Source organism: Pagrus pagrus (assembly GCF_965226575.1).
Source record: "Pagrus pagrus genome assembly, chromosome: 14".
NCBI lineage: Eukaryota > Metazoa > Chordata > Actinopteri > Spariformes > Sparidae > Pagrus > Pagrus pagrus.
In genome coordinates, this window is record NC_140198.1 from 23,114,203 (window position 1) to 23,133,493 (window position 19,291).

The following is a 19,291-nucleotide window of genomic DNA, read 5'->3' on the forward strand; positions in this document are numbered from 1 at the left end:
TGTGGATGTACCCAGAGAGGCAGTAAAGTTGACACTGTTTGTTTTTCTCTACACCACATGGACAAAAAGTGGCCCAGTGACCTTTAACCGCAGCTGGCTATCTGATGGGCTGCTGTGTGTGTCTCACTAAGGGTCACATTCAAAATGAGGATGCCTCTGGTTTCTCCCAGGGAGAAAGGTGCCCTTTGTCCCAGAGACCCCAGGGACACGGGTCATGTGAGGGGAGATTTAGGAGTTAGTGAGGTTGTATGGGTGCTGTCCTGTTGACTAGAGGTACCACTGCCAGATATGAAGCATCAACCCCTTGATCTCCGGTCCTTGCTGATGCTTAACTGAAGAAGCAGTGGAGGCCTGAGCCGGGGAATGAACGGGAGGCTTTCATTCAACCTTTTGTCTATACTCTCTCTCTGTCTCCATGCATGTCTCTGTGAGGGGCTGCTGTCTTCCTAAGCCTGTCCATCACAATAAGCCTTTTGATGGAGGAAAAAAGCAAAAGAAGGGGGAAGGGGTAGTAAAGTAACTTGAAAGGGGGATGGAATTTGAAAAAGCACCTGTAATCTGTCTCTGGGGCCGGTTAGAAAAAATAAAGGTGTGTGTTGTCTCACAGATTTTAGTGTGTTTGTGTGACTCCTCTTTGATAGGGAGCCGTGTACGACACAACAAGCCCCCATTCAGCTGTGCATGTGTGTCAGGCCACAAACAGCCTCTATAACATCAAGGACAAGTCAATTAGAAAAGGATTAAGGGATTGAGATGCGTGAGCGCCCTCAGACTCTCCTGACACACCGAAGGGGCAATCGGACAGGAAAGTGAGAAGCTTGTCTGCGCGTCTGAGCGAGCAGACAAACAACAGAGCCTACTGAGTGTGCTCTAATATCAGTTTCCACAGGGCAGGGATGGGGGGGCAGGCCTGACACTGGGGCTAAATGCTGTTTTGATCGAGGGCTTGAAATGTGCCCGTGCAAGCAGAAGAGACTGTCATTAAAAAGTAAGTAGGTTTATTCTTTTGTTCAGTTGGAACACATTCTCCATATTATTTATGACAGTTTCAAGCATTACAACCTGACAATCTCATACACTTGGACATCCTAAGTAAACTCGATTGGTCATGAACAACTTCATATATGGGTTTGCATTCAGTACGATATAAACTTTGCAATACATAAATAACAATAACTGTGCGTCTCATATCAATATACACATTCAGTACATAAATACATGTGTACAATGACACAGCATAGAAATATAACTTGATGCCGTATGAAACAATGGAAAATATACAGATTCCTTGCTCGATCATCACAGTAAATCTTGCTGGGAAAATTGCACAGATCTCTCACTAGAATACATAACGAGTCCTCCTGAATAAATGAGCGAGGACTCAGTGGGGTGTAATTCACAGTCGATAACATTCAGTGCATTCCGAGACCCTGTTAATACAAGCCATGAACACAGTCACGTGCTCTCAAGATGAGCTCAGTGAACTTCACGGGTCAAAAATGGGGAAATGGAGTGCCTGAGGTGTGTGTTATGGATTTGGCAAGCGCGGTTTTGTGTGTGCAGCGTCACTCCAGCAGCCTGTGCATGTAGCTCATGATAAAACATCTTGCACGATCGACACATGCAACAGATTCATGCAGGTATTTGCGATGCATGAAAATAACGAGTTTGAAAAAGTGACATTTTCTCTTGGTTGTTGCTGTCTCCTCACGCTTGCAGATGCTCCCTCCTCCTCCTCCTGAAAACCAAGCTCGCTCTGTGACCCGCCATTAGCGTTAGCATCTCTACCTCTTTATCTTTGTCTCAGGTGTCAGTAGCCTCTGACTCTGGGAGGAGAAAGACTGCAGCTCTGCTCTCAGATCAGCTTGCAGTTGTTCCTGCAGAGACCTCACACCTCTCGCCCTCTCCTCCTTTCCCCAAACAGCTGCTGACTGAGTGGCTGTGCGGGGTTCACCTGATGGCCGCAATCTGTGCTCCTAGACTTAGAGAGAAAAGCCAAACTGCTGACTTCTTTGACCGCTGGCTTGGAAATGGAGCTCATCTTTTGTGACTCAGTTCTGCTATTAATAGCTCAATGCTATTCACATGCCCCACTGAGAACGACGCGTCACGTGCCAGGTCATGGGGCTGACATCGGCACTCAGAGCGCAAACCTTCGGCCACATTAGCGGAGACTAAATTTACCTGACATTGGACAAGGCGGATGAGGTCTAAAGTGTACACAGGGGTGTGCTGGTTTTTAGAGAATGATGCAGTGAAAAATTAGGGCATGACTAAGGGATCTGGTGATTGAGTTTTAATACAGTAGTCACTTTGAGTGCTTGGTAACCTGCTTTATGGCACATTCATAATGCTGAAATAAGACCTACTACTTCACTAGGCATGCATGAATGCTGGTCAAACCCTCACAGCACCTTTCGTAAGGCATTCCTCGGACGCCTTTGTCATCTGTGTTGTAAGGGAGGAACACCGGGTGAGTCATGCCTGCACTGCGACGTGGTCGATCATCCTAGCCACCATGCGATGAAGATGTTACAAACAAGGGTTTGGATAGAGAACGTTTTGTGTTCATGGATGTCGCAGTGCAGCATGGGATGCCCCACTCTAGTTGGGTTGGGACAGTCCCAAGGCCGTGACAATGGCAGCCACAAGGAAGGCGGAGCTGGCCAGGATCACCGTGCCTCCCGACCGGTACACCTGCCGATCGTTCAGGGGCTGGACCGGCCTGAAGGTGCCCACCATCGCCTTCCCGTCGTGGAACTTGAGCTCAGAGAACGCAGACAGCTGCAGGGACAGAAGACAAACAGTCATGTTAGCTTCCAGGTTCTGGAAAGAGATCACCAAGGTGTGCAATCTGAATCTGTGAATGTAGCGTTTTTGTGTGAACTTGTCACATTTCAGTTGTTAGCAGTTCCATCAATCTTCACAAAGAGGTTAAATTAAAGCTGGAATGCTGGGATACCGTTATGCTGCTGTGTTCCAGGTCGCAAGCCGTACAAAAGGATTCTGACACATTGTTCTCATTTCACATTGATCAGCCACTGAAAGGATGATTTATTGTGAAAATCTGAAGGGACATCGGGCCATATTTCAAGGTAAAACAACACATTTTCTAACCCTTTGGTTAAAATTAGCTTTCAACCACTTACTAGCTAGCATTAGCACTTTGTTACATCTGTCCAAGAGGTGTGTTGATATTTTATCATTAATTTATATATTTACAATCGTATTGTGAATCAATATCAAACAGTATTGTTAGCTAGGAAATGGTTGAATGCTAATGTGCTAGCTGTTATCTAACAGAAGCTGATCAATGTGTTGTTTTAACTTGAGAAAGGGCCACGTATCACACTGGATTTCCCTAACCATTCTCTTTTCAGTTGCAGATCAATGAGGAAGCAGTTAAGTTGTTACAGTTTGTCAGATTTGTTACGTTTGTAGGACTTGCAACCTTGAACACGGCAGTATGACATTCGAGCTTCCCACCTTGAGTGTGATGTCAGAGGAAAATGGCCGCCTTGTAAACATGGTCTATGTAAGACACTAAAGGCAAAGCACTTGTTGCTCACATAACTCTTTCAGCAGCTATCAGACTAACAGATAATGTTAGTTAATTTTTTATATGGTTTAAACTAAGATTGTGGCCAAATCTAGCAATACGTTTTTATATACATTTTTTATTAAATACTATTTTTTATGAGAAACAAAACAAAACAAAAAAAAAATTGAAAAACAAAATCCCTTTAAATGTTCTGGTCTTAATCCTAACCTGATCCTTGCTCAGGGGGATGGGGTTCTCAAACAGGGTCCAGATCACACTCTCAGTGCACCCTGGGGTGGTCAGAGAGCCCTTATAGCGATAATAGGAGGTCATATTCTGCTCAGATGGGATCAGCTGTGCCAGCGAGATGGAATTCAGAGATGTGTTGCCATCTGAAAACAGGAAATATAAAATATGAGACATTAGCAACAGTGCTCTGATGCTACAGTATATGTTGAGTTGGTTATATTGAACTTCAGCACTTACTTGTAGCTTTGATAATTTTTAGAGCGCTGATGATGGGGTCATACTTTCGGTTTCCACTGTTGGACACCTGAAAATGGAAATATACACATTTCAGCACTGTTTTGTTTTTTTCAGCTTGAGATCTACTCTGAAATAGCAATTTAATGTCATCAATAGAGGACTGAAAATGGTCACCTCGTAGAAAAACCCAAGAACTGCAACTCCCTCTGGGTCTGATAGTGCTGTTGTCAGGTCAGTGTAGTGGTGCTTCATGTGAACAATGTGTAACTGTAGAGAAAATATCAAAGATGTTAAAAGTTGTTTACAATTACAAAAAGAGTTTATGGCTGTCTCCTCAATTGTAGAGAACATTTCATGCTCTAACAACAGAAGCTGATATCAGTTCGACTCTAAATCAAAACTGTTTCTAAAGGACTTGATTTATAAAACAAAGCAGTCTGTGCTTAACAGCTGACCATGTTAAAGAAAGGCTGTGTGTCTTTAGTCAGGTTGAACTACCTCCATGGGATACTGCTCCCCATCGATGGTGTGTTCAGAGCCAGGCCCCCCTTTGCTGCCCCAGTGCAGGTGGAACTGTACAGCCTTGTAGGTGGTGGGCAGGCCTCCACCCGAGACGGTGCTCAAGTGAGGAACTCCAACCTGAACTGGACGCACAGGACATAAAAAGTTCACACAACAGCTTCACAGCAGTGATGTCTATGTGATGTTTAATGAAAAATATGCTCACCCGAATGGCCATTGTTCTTGATCGTTTCTCCGAACATCTGCTGGTAGTTGTCGAACTTGAAAGGAGTCAGCCGCTCGTCTTTCAAAGTCTTTCTGGTGACAACGTTGATCGGCGACTGGTATTTTCCTCCACAGTTGCTGTTGACGTGATTCCACTTTTCTGGCACTAAAAACAGAAAAACACCTCAGTTAATCAAGTTGGACTGATCACTTTCTGTTTAACAGTCGCAAACATCTTATTTCTTTGAGATCTGACTGCTACTTTTGATTCAGATGATCACTTAATTTTAATTGAACGTTTTAAGCACTAAGAGGACACATCAGGGAATGTTTTAGGTTGGTTTTGTTCATATCTCTCTGAAAGGACTCCACTACCCAAATCCATGGAGTACCACAGGGATCCATTATTGGTCCTTTACTCTTCTACATATACGTGTTATCTTCAGGTTGGATTTTTCAAAAGCATCATGTCAGATTTCATTTTCATGTAGATGGTTTGAAGATCTACTTCTGATGCAATTGCAGTAACATGATGCAACTGTATGGAAAACTGCAGGTTGGTTCCTCAAAGGTCATTTCCTTCAATTAAACTCCAATAAATCAGAAGTTATTATCACAGGCTCAGACTTTTCCGCACTCTTAGAATTCTTGTGATCATTGGCTCATTGCAGATACTTCAGTGTCATATTTGATTACAGATTTAATTTTGATTGACAAGTGGACGCGGTTTTCCAATCCTGCTTCCTATCTTCAGAGCATTTCCAAAGTGTGATCTTTGTCATCTACAAAGCTCTTGGAAACAGTACTGATAACCTGCCTGAGTCAGTACAATCTGTCCAAACTTCAGCTGGTTCAGATGCTGGCTGTAACAACAAGACTATACTCATGAGATCCAACAGAAGATCACTCATAACCCTGATTTCAGCATCTTTAATGGTTGTCTGTATATTTTAGAGTAGATGTTCAGAGCTTATTGATGACATATAAGGCATGTATTAGATTCATTTGTGACTGTATTTCTGATTTACAAACCCCAAACGAGAGTGCAGCCTGAGATTCTCCGGTAAATCCAAATTAACAATCCAAAACTGAGTGGTGAAGGAACCATGGAACAGCCTGCAATCAGGCTAACGAGCTCTTCATTTCAATCTCTCCTGAAAATGTTTTATTCTGTGCTTTAACTGCTTTCAACTGTTTGATTTAATCTGTAAATTTGTTCTGTATTTTAATCTCAGCTGTTTGTGTATTATTGCACCACACGTCTGTTGGTTTCATGTCTTTTGTGGAGCATTTTGTGACTTCCCTTTTGTGTATTTAAAAGTGCAATATCTAAAACTTGACCACCTGTCGAATCCATACTCAAAACAAATAGGGGGCAGCATAAAGCTAATTAACCACTAACTGAGCTAACTAGCTAGCATCAGCTATAGTTAGCAGTCTGAACTAGGAGTTGGGAGAGCCAGAGGAGTGTTGGTGTTTACATAACAAACACAAAACCTTTAGAACGGAGCGTGTCGGGGCTAGCTGGTTAGCATGCTAACTTCAGAATATATCTTTGCAGCGCAATACATAGACGTTTAATTTAATCAGAAAAGAAAGATCTCCATTGACAGATTTTTTAATGCCTAAACAAACCAACTTAAACAGACTTTCCTTGTTTTCATGACTGAATAAACTGAATAAACAAACTGACATTAAAGGACAACACAATTTCACACTGTTTTACTTTGTTTATATGTGGCGGACCCTGCCACCTTTCTAGCTTCAAACAGTGTTCTGGGGACATTATCTTCCTCTGAGAACAGCTTGTTTATTAAGTTATGGAAAATATAATTTTTCCGAATTTGTCACTGTGAATATTAATATTCTGAGTTTGAATTTCTTCTCCAAAACTACATAGTGCCTCTTTAAAGTTCTATGTATTTAAATGAACTTACCATTGCACTGATGATCACAGGTGAACTGGGACTGATAGCACCAATCTGAAACAGAGGAAATGGTATCATTTCTGTTAACAGAAGGTTTTCATTGATAAGACGCTCACACACTTCCATCTTGATCTTTGATGCCAACAGCAAATAGTATAAAGAACATAATCACACATGCTTAATGCCAATGATAATATCAGTCAGCCCCCTGCATTGTTAACCTCTGGCGGACACTAACAAGCCTCAGCCTCTTGTGAGAGCAGAATGGGATGTTTCTTCTCAACATATACACTGACAACCGTCCAGCTAGATTTTATGTGTATTTACAAATGTGCCCTTTTTAGTTTATTTTTTTCCCTGTGCTGCAAACAGTGAATTGTTCTCCTATTGGTTGAAGTCAGCTGTTATTCCCGGCCATACAAAAAGCCCTAATACACAGGAATTGTCTTCCTATTCACAAAAAAGTTGGCGTTTGTGCTTTATCTTTCCGTGCCATCAGAATAAACACAGAGCCAATCTTTTGCATCAGCGAGGTCCCATTCTCACATGTTTGTCTGAGGGTTTATTAATATTTCACAATTGGTTTGCATGTTTCCACCCCCGTGCTCGGAGACAAATATCTGCAGCTATCTCACAAATCAAATATTTATGAAAAACACACATGCCATTGAAAAAATACGGGGAGGGTCTCCAGCTCTGCTGTTAGGCTGGTATGAGGACTTCTCCCGGTGTTTGTGAAGGAAGTCAGTGCTGGGTTTCTTTGCCATGTTGGTAAGCCTTTTCCTCCTGCTCCTGCATGATAATGGGTACTGAAAATAAACGCAGCAGGCAGGACGCACATTTTGGGGGGGTTCGGATTGTTTTCACGTGCCATCATTCTCTACACTGGTGCCTGTAAATAAAGATATGCTCATTTCTTTAATTTACTCGTACGTTTCTGTTCTTGTTGCAGGATTTGCACGCGTGTGAGTGAGTGGAGCGTGAACACTGCAGAAGAAAAACATCTTAGGACTCAGAAATGTTTAATTACTCTCAGCACAGCCTGGGTGCTGAAGATATTAAAAGATTATGATTAATTTTTGGCTTTGACTCACATTTACATGCTACATGGTCTGACTGACAGTATGGGTGGTAACGTGTGAAAACGCGTCACTTTCCCTCCTCACAAATCTGCACTGAGGCTGCAGAAAAAATGAGTCTTATCATAGGAACATTCAGGACTACAGCTGTGTGAGGCCTATAAATGCACCAATTACATCAGAAAACAGTGATAATAAAACGAGTCAGTCATCAGTCGTGACCTTCATAGAAGACGCTCTGACCCAACAAAATTGCTCCCATAAAAAATAATGTTTGCTCATGTTTCTTTCTGTAAATGTGGGTGGAAAGTAACTATGTGCATTTACTAAAGTACTGCACTTAAAGGGTAACTCCACCATTTTACACATGAACGTGTGTTTACAAGTCTTGGCCAGTATTACTGCATATGTTAATTTAACTTAAAAGTAGTAAGAAGACTTTTAAGGCTCCAGAGGAAGCTGAATGTAATCTGATAAATTGCCTCCAGTGAAGTCACTCAGTAGCTAAATTGCATTGTGGGAAATGTAGGCACCTAGTTTTGAAAAGGAGGAAGGACGACCCGAATCAAAAAGGCGTTATTTCTGGTTCTGCTGTATCGATTTTGATCAAACCCTGGTGTCTACATTACCCACGATGCAATTTGGCCACTGAGTGACATCACTGGAGGCAATTCATCATATGACCTGCAGCCTCCTCTGGAGTCACAAAAGGATTTATACATATAACTTTTATTTATACTACACATGTAGTAGCACTCCTCAAGACCTGACACACACTTTAATGTTTAAATTGATAGAGTTACCCTTTAATTCTGGAATATCATGCTAGCGGTTATCTCAAAGTTAAGGTAACTCTCCAACTGAGATCTTAAAAGCAGTTTCATCAGATCGTCATGGTAAATGTCTTTCAAATTTTAAGTCCCTAGTTTGCAATGAAGGGCTGCTAAATGTGACGTCTCCAGGCCCAGGCTGACTCAAATGATGTCACGTGAGTCATTTTCTGAGACGTTTAAAAAGGTGACTCGGCAGCTAGAAGAAGAAGACACAACACAGCTGTTTTCAGTGTACTCATCATGAGTAACTTCATGTGTAAAAATTGGTGGAGTTACCCTTTAAGTACAAATCTGAACTTTTAAGAACATTTCTTTGACAACATTTAAGATGGAAAATATTATGCTTTTTTACTCCTCTGCAAAGTTACTAGCTAAGTAACCACCCCAGAAATAATCTGTTCATAGATAATGTAATTGAGTACTTTTGTAACTTTAAGTAGGCCTATATTTGACTAATTATTATCATCTTTTACTGAAGTCATATTCTCACTGCAGCACTTTTACTTAATGTGTAGATTTTTTTTTTTGACAGAGTGATGTTGGTGGCTTCACTTCATTAAACATGAGCCATTTATTATGGCTCATAGTCACTCGTTTTCACCTCAGCCAATCAGATTCCTGTCCGCACAACTCTTGACCAATCGGCGCAGGGCTTCTGATCTTTTGTGCGTCGCGGAGCAAACCGAACAATATGAATGAGTTTCAATGGCCGTGAAACCTCTGCCAAGAAGAGAGGGAGAGCAGAGGAAACTCTCGTGGAGGAAAACAAAAGGCAGCGAAACGAAAACAAACGGCTCGCGTCTGCCTGCACGTCGACCACAGTGAAAACGTAAATGTGAGCTCGGAGACGGACCTTTTCAAGCCATTGTGTTGAGTGCGCCACGCAGAGCCAGACATAAACTGTGTGCGTGTGCGTATGTGTGTGCGTGTGTGTGTAGACGCTGAGTTTCACACACGGAAAACACACGGTTCAAAAGGAAAGGGGGGACTGAGACTGTGCCATGGTGTGCCAATCCTCCCCCAACAAAATGAGAACTTTTTTTTTGGCCGATTCGTTCACTCCAGACTAGAAACAGAGAGGAATCGATTGTTTTTCATCAAGTTTCTTTTTCTCACCGCAAACACACAACTTTTCCGGGGCTTTGTGCGTCCAGCTGAAACACACCGATATCTATCCAACAGCGCGCCGCCGCTCATTGCTCCACAGAGCGCATGTGACCGGGACGCGCCTCCTCAACACAGAGCGCACTGAGCAGCCACAGGGTGCCTGATAGACTGGTATGGAGGGGTCTGGTGCTTTATCTCAAACTCAAAAGATAACGCTTTTATTTACATCACGGGAAAGATAGACAAAACCTCACCCCTGGATGTGATCTCCAACTCACATCCATTGGAATATTTCAAAATAAGAGTTGTCAAGCAGGAAACCACTCGTTCCTCTCCGCTCTGTTCATTCTATATGATTAGATGTGTCTTTAACTGGACTTCTAAATGACAAAACCTAATTGGATCATATTTTACAGACAGATAGAAAATATGTGTTTGGGATTCACGAGAAAACACCTCTGGGGATCGTTGGTGACCTTCCAGATGTGCGCATTCGCTGATCGCACTGACAAAAACAAGCCCAATCAATCAAGTCAGTCACTAATTACAGCTACCTCACTCCATTATAGTCGAATTTACTCTATTACAGTCTGCAGTGTGCTCTCCCCTCTCAGATGAACGCCTCAGGAGCAGCCGCTGTGAGTGTGGAGACATGAGCGCTGCGCAGCGCGACGCGTCTCTCTGCGGCAACCAGGACGCAAACGTCTCTCATTGGCTGAGCGTGGATCCGAGCAGGTGCACGAGAGGGAGGGCGAGAGAGAGGGAGAAAGAGAGAGAGGGAGCGAGGTGTCCGAACCACAGAGTCTCAGCTCGGTCCGGTCTGTCTCTCTCTGGCTCAGCTGATCCACAGCTTCAGTGCCTTTGACCAGGGAGGTGAGAGCGCAATGTGCAGATGAGCGTGTCGGACACGCACAGACACACAAACGCAGGAACATCATCAGTGAGATGGACGGGGCAGGTGTGCGGGAGTGGAGGAAGCGTCACGCAGGCTGTTTTGGTGCGGGGAGGAGGAGGAGGGGGGGCGTCTTTTTTCTTCATCTGAGGAGCTGTGGCTCTGCGCTGATTTCCCTGTTTTTCTCCACCGAGAGCATCTTTCTTTTTGACCTATCTCTGGATTTAGATTCTTGGGATTCCGCAGTAAATCAACTTTTTAATTGAGCAGAGCTTGGCACGGTTGGAAAAAAAGAAAAAAGCAGCACCCTGCTGGTCTCACTGTTGTATTTACTGACTTGATATTCATTGTTACTGTTAGGAGTTTGATATATTCATGAATTCAGGTATTAATAATGTGCCCATTGCATGCTCAGATGTAAAATAACCTCACAGATTTTGATCATAAATGTCAAATAAATATTAAAAACAATAGAAATAGAAAAAAAAATCCGTTCCTGGTAGAAGATATTCAATTAATCATCCCATTCCCATGACAATATCTGTACAGAGCCGTTCAGCAGCAAGATAAAATCTAAATAAAACCACCACTTAATTGACAAATCCCCCAGCTCTGAATGAAAGAGACTCACCTCCTGCTCCTGTGCAGATGGTCCAGAAGGATGCCAGGAGGACGGGCAGGACGAGCCGCTGCATTCTGGAGCGTCTGTGAGTCGGCGGAGGGAAAGCAACACAATGACTTGTTTTTGCCAATGTGATCGCATTCTTGCAGGGGGTCTCATACTTATCTATCAGCATACCCCGACAGGAAAGAAAGAGTGGCCCCTCCCCCTTCGGGCATCGCCTCTTAATAAAGCTCGGCGCTGATAAGACAGGGGGGCCAATCAGTGGGCTCCTGGAGGCGCAGGGGCCAACATGTAAGGCAGTCAGAAGTGTCCCGGTGCTGTTAATGATCAACGTGGGCAGCGCAGGGCTCCACAGGTAACTCGTGGCCCTCAGAGGACACACTGAGGAGAGGAGCATTAGCATTAGTTCCCCGTGTTCCTTTACATTAAGGTCAGAAATATCACTGTACGCCACACTGCCAGTATCAGATACCCTGAGTCATCTTCACTGAAGTCATATGACACTCATACTAAGAGAAATACTGAAGCCCATGGCTCCATGTTTTTTTTCTATGTCTGTAATATAATGAAAATTAATTTATTTTAGAAGAAATACTCTAATGATTTCAGTTAAAGTAGCACACTATAGCCTACAATACTCTATTACAAGCTTTACTCAGTAAGTAAAGAAATATTTGCAACAAAATGTTCTGAAATGATCAAAAATAAAAGAACTCCCTGTTGTTTTATTGGATCGTTGTTATTGATGTAATTGTATGTAGTGTCGTTAAAAGCACTGGTGGAATGTAATTAAGTACATTAACTCAAGTACTGTACTTAAGTGCAATTGTTAGGTACTGGTACGTAACTTGAGTATTGCCATTTTCTGCTACTTTCTACTTTCACTCCACCACATTTAGGAGGCAAATATTGTATTTTCACTCACTGTATTTATTTGATTACTCTAGTAACTAGTTACTTTGCAGATTATATCTTTTATGTTTTAGAGTGCATTTATAATGTAATTTATAGGCAATCAAATAAAAAACAAAAACATGTGGAATGCTGAATACAGTCAGCCGACCCACGGTAGACCTATGCAGTATAAATACATGAAACTGATGCATAATTTACTTTTACTTTTTGATACTGAAGTACATTTATTGCCAGATAATTACTCAAATACTTTTAATTTCAAATACTTCAAGACTTTTACTCAAGTATTATTTGTATGAGTGACTTTAACTTGTACCAAAGTAGTATTTTAACACAATATCTGTACTTTTACTTAAGTATAGGTTTTAGGTACTTTTAACAATGCTGGTAAAAAAGTACCTGAAAGTTATACTTGAGTAAAACTCAAGATATCGTGTTGAAATATCACTTTTGTATAAGTGGAAGTCAGTTATACGAATAGTACTTGAGTAAAAGTCTCTAGGTATCTGACATTAAATGTACTCAAGTATCAAAAGTACAATTCAGATATATTTAGATGTATGTATTTACTGCTATGCCATGGGTCGATTATCAGAGCAGATACTGAACATTTCTCTGATTATCGGAATCATTTTTTAAAAATCTGATTGCCTGTAAGATAAATTAAGTAAAAAATGCGTTACTTTGGCTTTGATGCAGCAAGTAATCTGCAAAGTTACTAGTAACTAAAAGTTATCAAATAAATGTAATGGAGTAGAAATACAATATTTGCCTCCAAAATGTAGTGGAGTGGAAGTAGAAAGTAGCAGAAAATGGAAATACTCACGTATAGTACTTGAGTAAATGTACTCAGTTACATTCCATCACTGTTCATGTGCAATGTAGTAAAAGTGGGGGTAATTTTAAAGATCTGTGCATCATATTTTATAAACTGATCAGACGTTTTAAAGGTGCATTATGTAAGAATGGGCCAACTGTCGAATCCATACTCTAAATAAACAGGCAGCAGCATATCACCAGAGCAACCGCTAACTGCTGCTAACTGTAGCTACCGTTAGCTTCTTCAGCATGAAACTAGCGGTCGTATTAGCTGGATCTTCGGGAGTGTTGGTGATGTTTCCTATCGGACTGTCACCTCTTAAGGTACAAAGTGGCTAGCGGCTAGCTGCTAGTTAGCACGCTAACTTCAGTGGATATCTCTACAACATTATACATACGACTTTGACATAACGTCAGAATTGTTATTTCTTCACACTGGATAATGTTGGCTAATATTTGAATGTTTTAAACTTAAATTCCTACACATTGCACCTTTAATCTGTCACATAAATGTAGCGGAGCAGAAGCCAGAAGAAAAGGCAGTACTAGAGTAAATGTACTTAGCTACTTTCCACCACTGTGTCTCCTGCACATGTTCCCGAAATTCACTCAGAACATATTTGGTATCTTACAATAACATGTGGGCTCTGCACTAGAATTCAAAATAAAGTTCTGTGGTTTTGAACAGCACCAGTCTGTAATAAGTGACCCTCTGAGATCAGTGAGGTTTAAACACAGAGAGGCTGAGCGACACACAGACAGACAGATGCTCACACAAACACACACACACACACACCTATTTCCATCTGAGAGCGGCACATCTCAAAATCTTTAAAAAGGTTTATTTTCCAGCCCAGTTCCCCGAGTCCACAAAACCTGCCCAGTCAGTGCAAAGCTTTGCAAAAAAAAGGAGAAAACCCTCAACAGAAAAGTTCGAGCTGTCACCTTTATTTTCATTCACCAAGTGGAAACCTAGAATACCCTCAGCCTGAATTATTGATCATGCTGAGTGAGTGAGTACAGTGAGGGACATTGGCAAGTTCCTCCCTAAAAAAACATGAATTAGCTTGCGTTGCTATTTTTGAAGACTTTTGCCTGAAATAGGAAGACGGTGCGTGTGTGACATCTCATGTGGATTGTGTGTGGATGTTTATCAGTCGTGTTATGGGGACATACCTAATCTGTTTATACAGTGTTACATATACACGCCTTCCTTTTGGGGACAAAATGCAAGTCCCCACAGTGTTAATCGTTACATTTTAGGGTGAAGACTGGGTAAAAGGTTAGGTTAAGGTTAGATTTAGGTTAGGGTTACTGTAAGGTAAGTAGTTGTTAAGGTTCAGGTTTGGGTTAGTATCCAGTTAGTGAATGTCAATCAGTGTAATGTCCTCTGACGTGATGGCATCAGGGTATTATTATGAATAAGCTGTTCCTTAATCAGCTTCACTTTAAAACTTGTTCCTATAAAGGAAATGAGTGCTGATTCTTTTTCGGTCAGAACTTTACTCATCCATGACCAGAGATAAATGAGGAAATGAAGAAAGCTGTGACAGCTATGTGAAATTATGCAATGATCTCCTGATTTGATTCCACTGAAAGTGCTGCTCTTCCTGCAGATGTACCGCCTCGTGTTTCAGATGATGGAAAAGAGCCATCTGGTGGATAAATGGAAGAAAGGCATTGGTGTTTTTTCCTTGATGTGTTTCCCAGAGCTGGAAGAAGTCCCTCTTCACCGAATATCTATGCGTCGTTGTTTGTGACTTCACTGTGCACAACAATGTTTGTGCAGTTTGACACCTTAACGTTGTTTTTAATATCCTTCTGCTAATGAGGGAAAGTTGCTCCGTGTGTAACACATGACTGTAGAAGCAGGATTTTATGTCATCACGTGTCCAATAAGCACCTACACAGGTGTGATGTGGGAGCCTCTCCAGAAACAGATTTCTCAATGAGGGGAAACAAGATGTGATTTGAGGAATTATTAATAAATTAATTTACAGGGGTCCTTGAGAGGGATCCAGAGGTCCCCAGCAAAAATGGGAATAATTTATTTTCACTATAATGCCAGAATGTATGACTATATTTGGTCATGTGTTTCATACAGGGGCGGCTGTAGCTCAGTGGGTAGAGCAGCAGGCCCGGCTCCCCTGGGCGGAACTGAGCTACATGCCGAAGTATCCTTGAGCAAGATACTGACCGCGCAACCCTCACGGATAAGCGACAAAAAGAAAACGAGATGAGATGAGGTATTTCATACACTTTCTTTAATAAAACACCTAAAAGTACAATTCTCATCAGATGATCACTTTTAGCAAAAGGGGGTCTGTGTTTAGGGATCCTTGATGTGAAAAAGTTTGAGAACCACTGTCTTAAACCATGTTTACAGAGGATCTTTGAGTTAAGTAAAAGTACTCCATTACAAGTAAAAAGGATAAGAAGTAAAGATACATATTATGCAGAGTGGCCATTGCCAGTGTTACATAATTATACATTATATCACATGTATGCAGCATTGTGTGGGGTGCTAGTGGGGTTTGTTATTGCTACAATATGTACTGGGTTCACTGTAAAAGCATAAGAAGGACATTCTCAAGTAAAGTACAAGTATTAGCTGGGGGCGGCTCAGGAGGTAAAGTGGTCTCACACTAATTGGAGGGTCGGTGCTTCTCTTCCCGGCCCCTGCAGTCTACATGTAGAAGTGTCCTTGAGCAAGACACCTTACCCCAAATTGCATCAGGTGGCTCTTCTTCTGTTGTGTTTGCGCATATCAATGGTTATCGCTCCTGATGAGCAGGTGGTGCCCTGCAAGCCAGCCTCTGCCATCAGTGTGTGAATGCTGATGTGACTGTGTGATGCTGCTTTGTGTTGTAAAGCGTTTGAGTGGTTGATTAGAAGACAAAAGGTCTCAATAAAGACAGTCTACAGAGCATTTACTTTAGAATTTGGTTAAGAACAGATTCCTTTATGTCTGTATACATTCAGCTTGCCCGTTAAATTCAGTTTGATCTTTGTCACTTGTGTTTGTTTCTCTTTCTTGTTTTTGCTAAACTTCTACAATTTACTGCACATTACGCTGCATTTGAGCCTCTTAATATCATAATAATGTGATTTATTCACATCTTTAAACCTCACATTGTCTGATTTTGCTAAAAATTACATCACTTTGGACAGTCTGGACTCAACAATGAACTCTTTTCCGCAGCCTCATGCAAAGAAGCAAACCTGGAAACAGATGCATGATATAATCTTTTATTTTAACCCATGGGATTTAACTTTTACAGTGCATTTCTTTACAACAATTATTCATTAAGTGACAGGTTTGAGCCACCACTACGGATCAGATAACTATGTATGTTACATTTCTGAGTTCCTCTTACAGATTTTGACTTCATGAACACCGTGTGATTAAAATCCCAAATATTAGACGATGGATAACCACACAGGTTAACTAATTCAGTGACATCCGATCATCTGTTGAAGCAGTTAGATTCGTTATCAAACTGAACCATCTGTTAATCTTTAGTCGTCTCAGTGTTGTTAAGCAGCTAACTATCTGTACCATTAAAACATACAGAGAGGTGGCCAATTAGAAACCTGCTGCCATCCGTAAGAAAGAAAAAGGCTTTAAAAATAGACAGAACAAAATATGGCACTATTGTCTCAAGGAACAACCAGTAGACACAAACACATTTTTTTTTAAAGGGGACTGTGGCCGAACTCCCCTAAACAGAACAAGAAACTCCAAGCACTTTGTTCAGTCTTTTCTCAGCAGTCTTCACCGCCAGCTAACAATCTGAGGAGGAGTCATCAGTCAGATGGACATCGAGCCGATCATTCACAAACATCTCAGCAGAAAAACCTTCCACAGGACCTTCAAATGACATTTTCTCACAGCAGGAGAAGACATGACAGAAATCTGCAGCCTCCCACCATCTTTGTGGTCTCTTCCTCTTAACACATCACGCACACATCCCACAAAACAAACAACACGCAGCATTGCACCGATCTGCCCCTCAGCACACGTCCCTCAGAATGTCTCATGTTGCGACGTGGCCATACCGGAGGAAAGCATTGATAAAGACAGAACCACATTGACTGTGCATATACAGAACTTTGAAAACACATTGCAGCAATGAACACATATACGAGCCACCAAATGCACATAAAGTCGATCCAGTTATCCGTTACATATTACATTCAGGCTCCAAGAAAAAGATGCGATGACAAAGTAAACAGCAGATTTCTCCCTTTTGCTCAAGTTTGGTCTCAGATTCCCTCGAATACACAACAGCTAGTAGTGCACAAAATAAGAATACAAAATTAGACTTTTAAATACTGTAGCAGCAATTCTTTTCTTTTTAAAGTTGAAGCCTCCAGTAGTACAGGTAAAGGCTTTGGAGTCCCCGACACGTGGGAGGGTGAACGATTGTCCTCTGAAGTGCGAGACGGTGTCTGGAAGGAGGGTGCAGGTGTTTTGGTGCTAAAGGTGGGTGACTCTGCTGGGGGTGGACAGGTTGGAGGTGCGTCTCGGACAGGGCACCGCCAGAGGACTGAGCCACGTGGAGGCAGCCGGACGCTGCCGCGCTCCAGGCTGAAAATGTCTTTGACCAGAAGGGGTTTGTTCTGTAGGAAAACCTCCCCTGCCGTCACTTCCATCCCAGACGATCTCCTTCCTCATTCCCGCCTCTCAGACAGTCTCACAGTGTATCTCTGTTTCCAAACCGAGCCTCCCAAAGAGCAACAACTCCTCCTCATCTTTCCCCTCCTCCGCAGCCAAAACCACAGCAGGTTGGGGTTACAACGGGGCGCCCGGCTCATCAGTCCAAAACGAGTAGGACAGAGCCGAGGCGGGCCATGCTGCGCAACGCCTCTCTCAGCTGGAGGCTGTGGCGATGGCCTTCTTGAGCTGCTGGCAGCGGATCTCGCGGGTGCGGGACTCCAGGAGCAGGTCGTGGCAGGTGTTGCAGACCAGCACCGGGTCGTACAGCTGCTGGTCGGGGATGGGCAGCTTCAGATGACAACAGTCTTTACAGAACACATTGCCACAGTTCCTGATGGTGGAGAGAACACAAAGTTAGGATACTTTTACCTTTTACATGCAATAGCAGGTCTTTGATATGTATTTTAATGAGCAGCCTACCTATTCTTAACCTAATCTCAAGTTTTAGAGCTCTTCCCTCACACTCAGAAACTCATCTTTACCCACTCTAATGACCCTAAATTCTCAGTTGATATTTCAGACCAATGACGGGGATGTAGTCTATTAGTTCAAATGTTTCCAGGCTCTGGACACTGAACTCACTGTTTAAATACAGTAACTATTAATAATCTAAATGAGACACTGAACTGATACGATTTAATTATTCCATTTAACACTGACTGAGTTGTTCCTGTGTGGGCTTTAAATCAATTTCATCTAATAGCTTCATTTACTCTTTGGCACATTTTGTTCGTTCTCTGTATTTTCAGACTCAGTTGATATGAATTTCTTTCTCGCAGTGTTTCAGTGGAGCGTATAAATAATTCTCTGGCTAACCAAGAGTCTTTAATTCTGAAACCATGGGCTGAGACCAAAGCTTGGTTTGTTCCCTAGAAATTACAAAGCTAAGTCTTTGAACTGCAGGCTGCTACACTGGCAGAACTGTGCTGCGAGTGTCAGGAGAAATGTAAATAAAGAAAACAGTTTGAGTTAAAAAGGAAATAATAAACTCTGCTGAACAAATGTTCATTAGATGCTTTTGATTGGTGAATACACAGATCAGGGTGTTACTGAATTTGATGTTATTTGAAAAGGCAACAAAGACAGATTGTGATGGTTACATATTCTTTAATATTTCTGGCTTTTCTATAATCCATATTGTTGTTAAACAAATAGGTTTTTATCTTTTTTACCTGACGGTCAGAAATCAATAAGACAGTTTGGGAAGTAGTAACTTTTGATCATTTAAAAAAACAACTATTTATTGATAAATGGGAGAAAAAAAACATTAATGGTGAACAACGTAATTAATCGAGCCCTTTGCATGCTCTTTTTTTTAGACAAATGCTGTGATTTAAAAGCCCAAAAACCACAAACTGTCTGGTCAATAGGCTTCGGCCAAGTCACTCCAGTGCCGAAAGGTATTTTTAACAAGGAAAAGGCTGACTATGCCTCAGATATCATATGTAGAAGGGACTCTTCTTCAGTCTTGATACTGATATGAACCCTGAATTTAAGCTGGTCACCCATGAACAGCAAGTATTTAAAAGACTTTTTCTGTATTTCAACTGATGAAAATAATGTTGGCTCAGTAGTGACATTTTCAGATTTTAAACAAAAGATGCAACATTGTAAACACAA

General features: G+C 41.8%; 2 protein-coding genes across 5 annotated transcripts in view; both read right to left on the bottom strand.

Annotated features, from left to right (window-relative positions):
- Positions 1 to 981: 981 nt before the first annotated feature.
- On the bottom strand, positions 982 to 11,573 carry ca4a (carbonic anhydrase IV a). The gene is made up of 8 exons (XM_084373070.1): positions 11,224 to 11,573; positions 6,691 to 6,735; positions 4,755 to 4,919; positions 4,526 to 4,671; positions 4,202 to 4,294; positions 4,028 to 4,094; positions 3,770 to 3,933; positions 982 to 2,784 (listed from the first exon to the last, which is right to left on the bottom strand). The coding sequence occupies exons 1-8, from the start codon at positions 11,387 to 11,389 to the stop codon at positions 2,605 to 2,607; spliced, it is 1,026 nt and encodes a 341-aa protein (XP_084229196.1). The 5' UTR covers positions 11,390 to 11,573; the 3' UTR covers positions 982 to 2,604.
- A 4,613-nt stretch (positions 11,574 to 16,186) lies between these two features.
- mtmr4 (myotubularin related protein 4) overlaps positions 16,187 to 19,291 on the bottom strand; it is a 45,780-nt gene continuing 42,675 nt past the window's right edge. For all 4 annotated transcript variants that reach the window (XM_084374443.1, XM_084374444.1, XM_084374441.1 and 1 more), the window contains one exon: positions 16,187 to 18,002. In XM_084374443.1, the coding sequence (XP_084230569.1) occupies positions 17,825 to 18,002 (178 nt within the window). In that variant the 3' untranslated portion in view covers positions 16,187 to 17,824. The remainder of the gene's footprint in view (positions 18,003 to 19,291) is intronic.

Coding starts and splice junctions, on each gene's coding strand:
- ca4a (XM_084373070.1), bottom strand. CDS start 11,389: ATGCTGATAGATAAGTATGAGACCCCCTGCAAGAATGCGATCACATTG. Junction 3,934..4,027: donor AAAAATTATCAAAGCTACAA/GTAAGTGCTGAA, acceptor TCCTGTTTTCAG/ATGGCAACACATCTCTGAAT. Junction 2,785..3,769: donor TCCCCCTGAGCAAGGATCAG/GTTAGGATTAAG, acceptor CTGTCCCTGCAG/CTGTCTGCGTTCTCTGAGCT.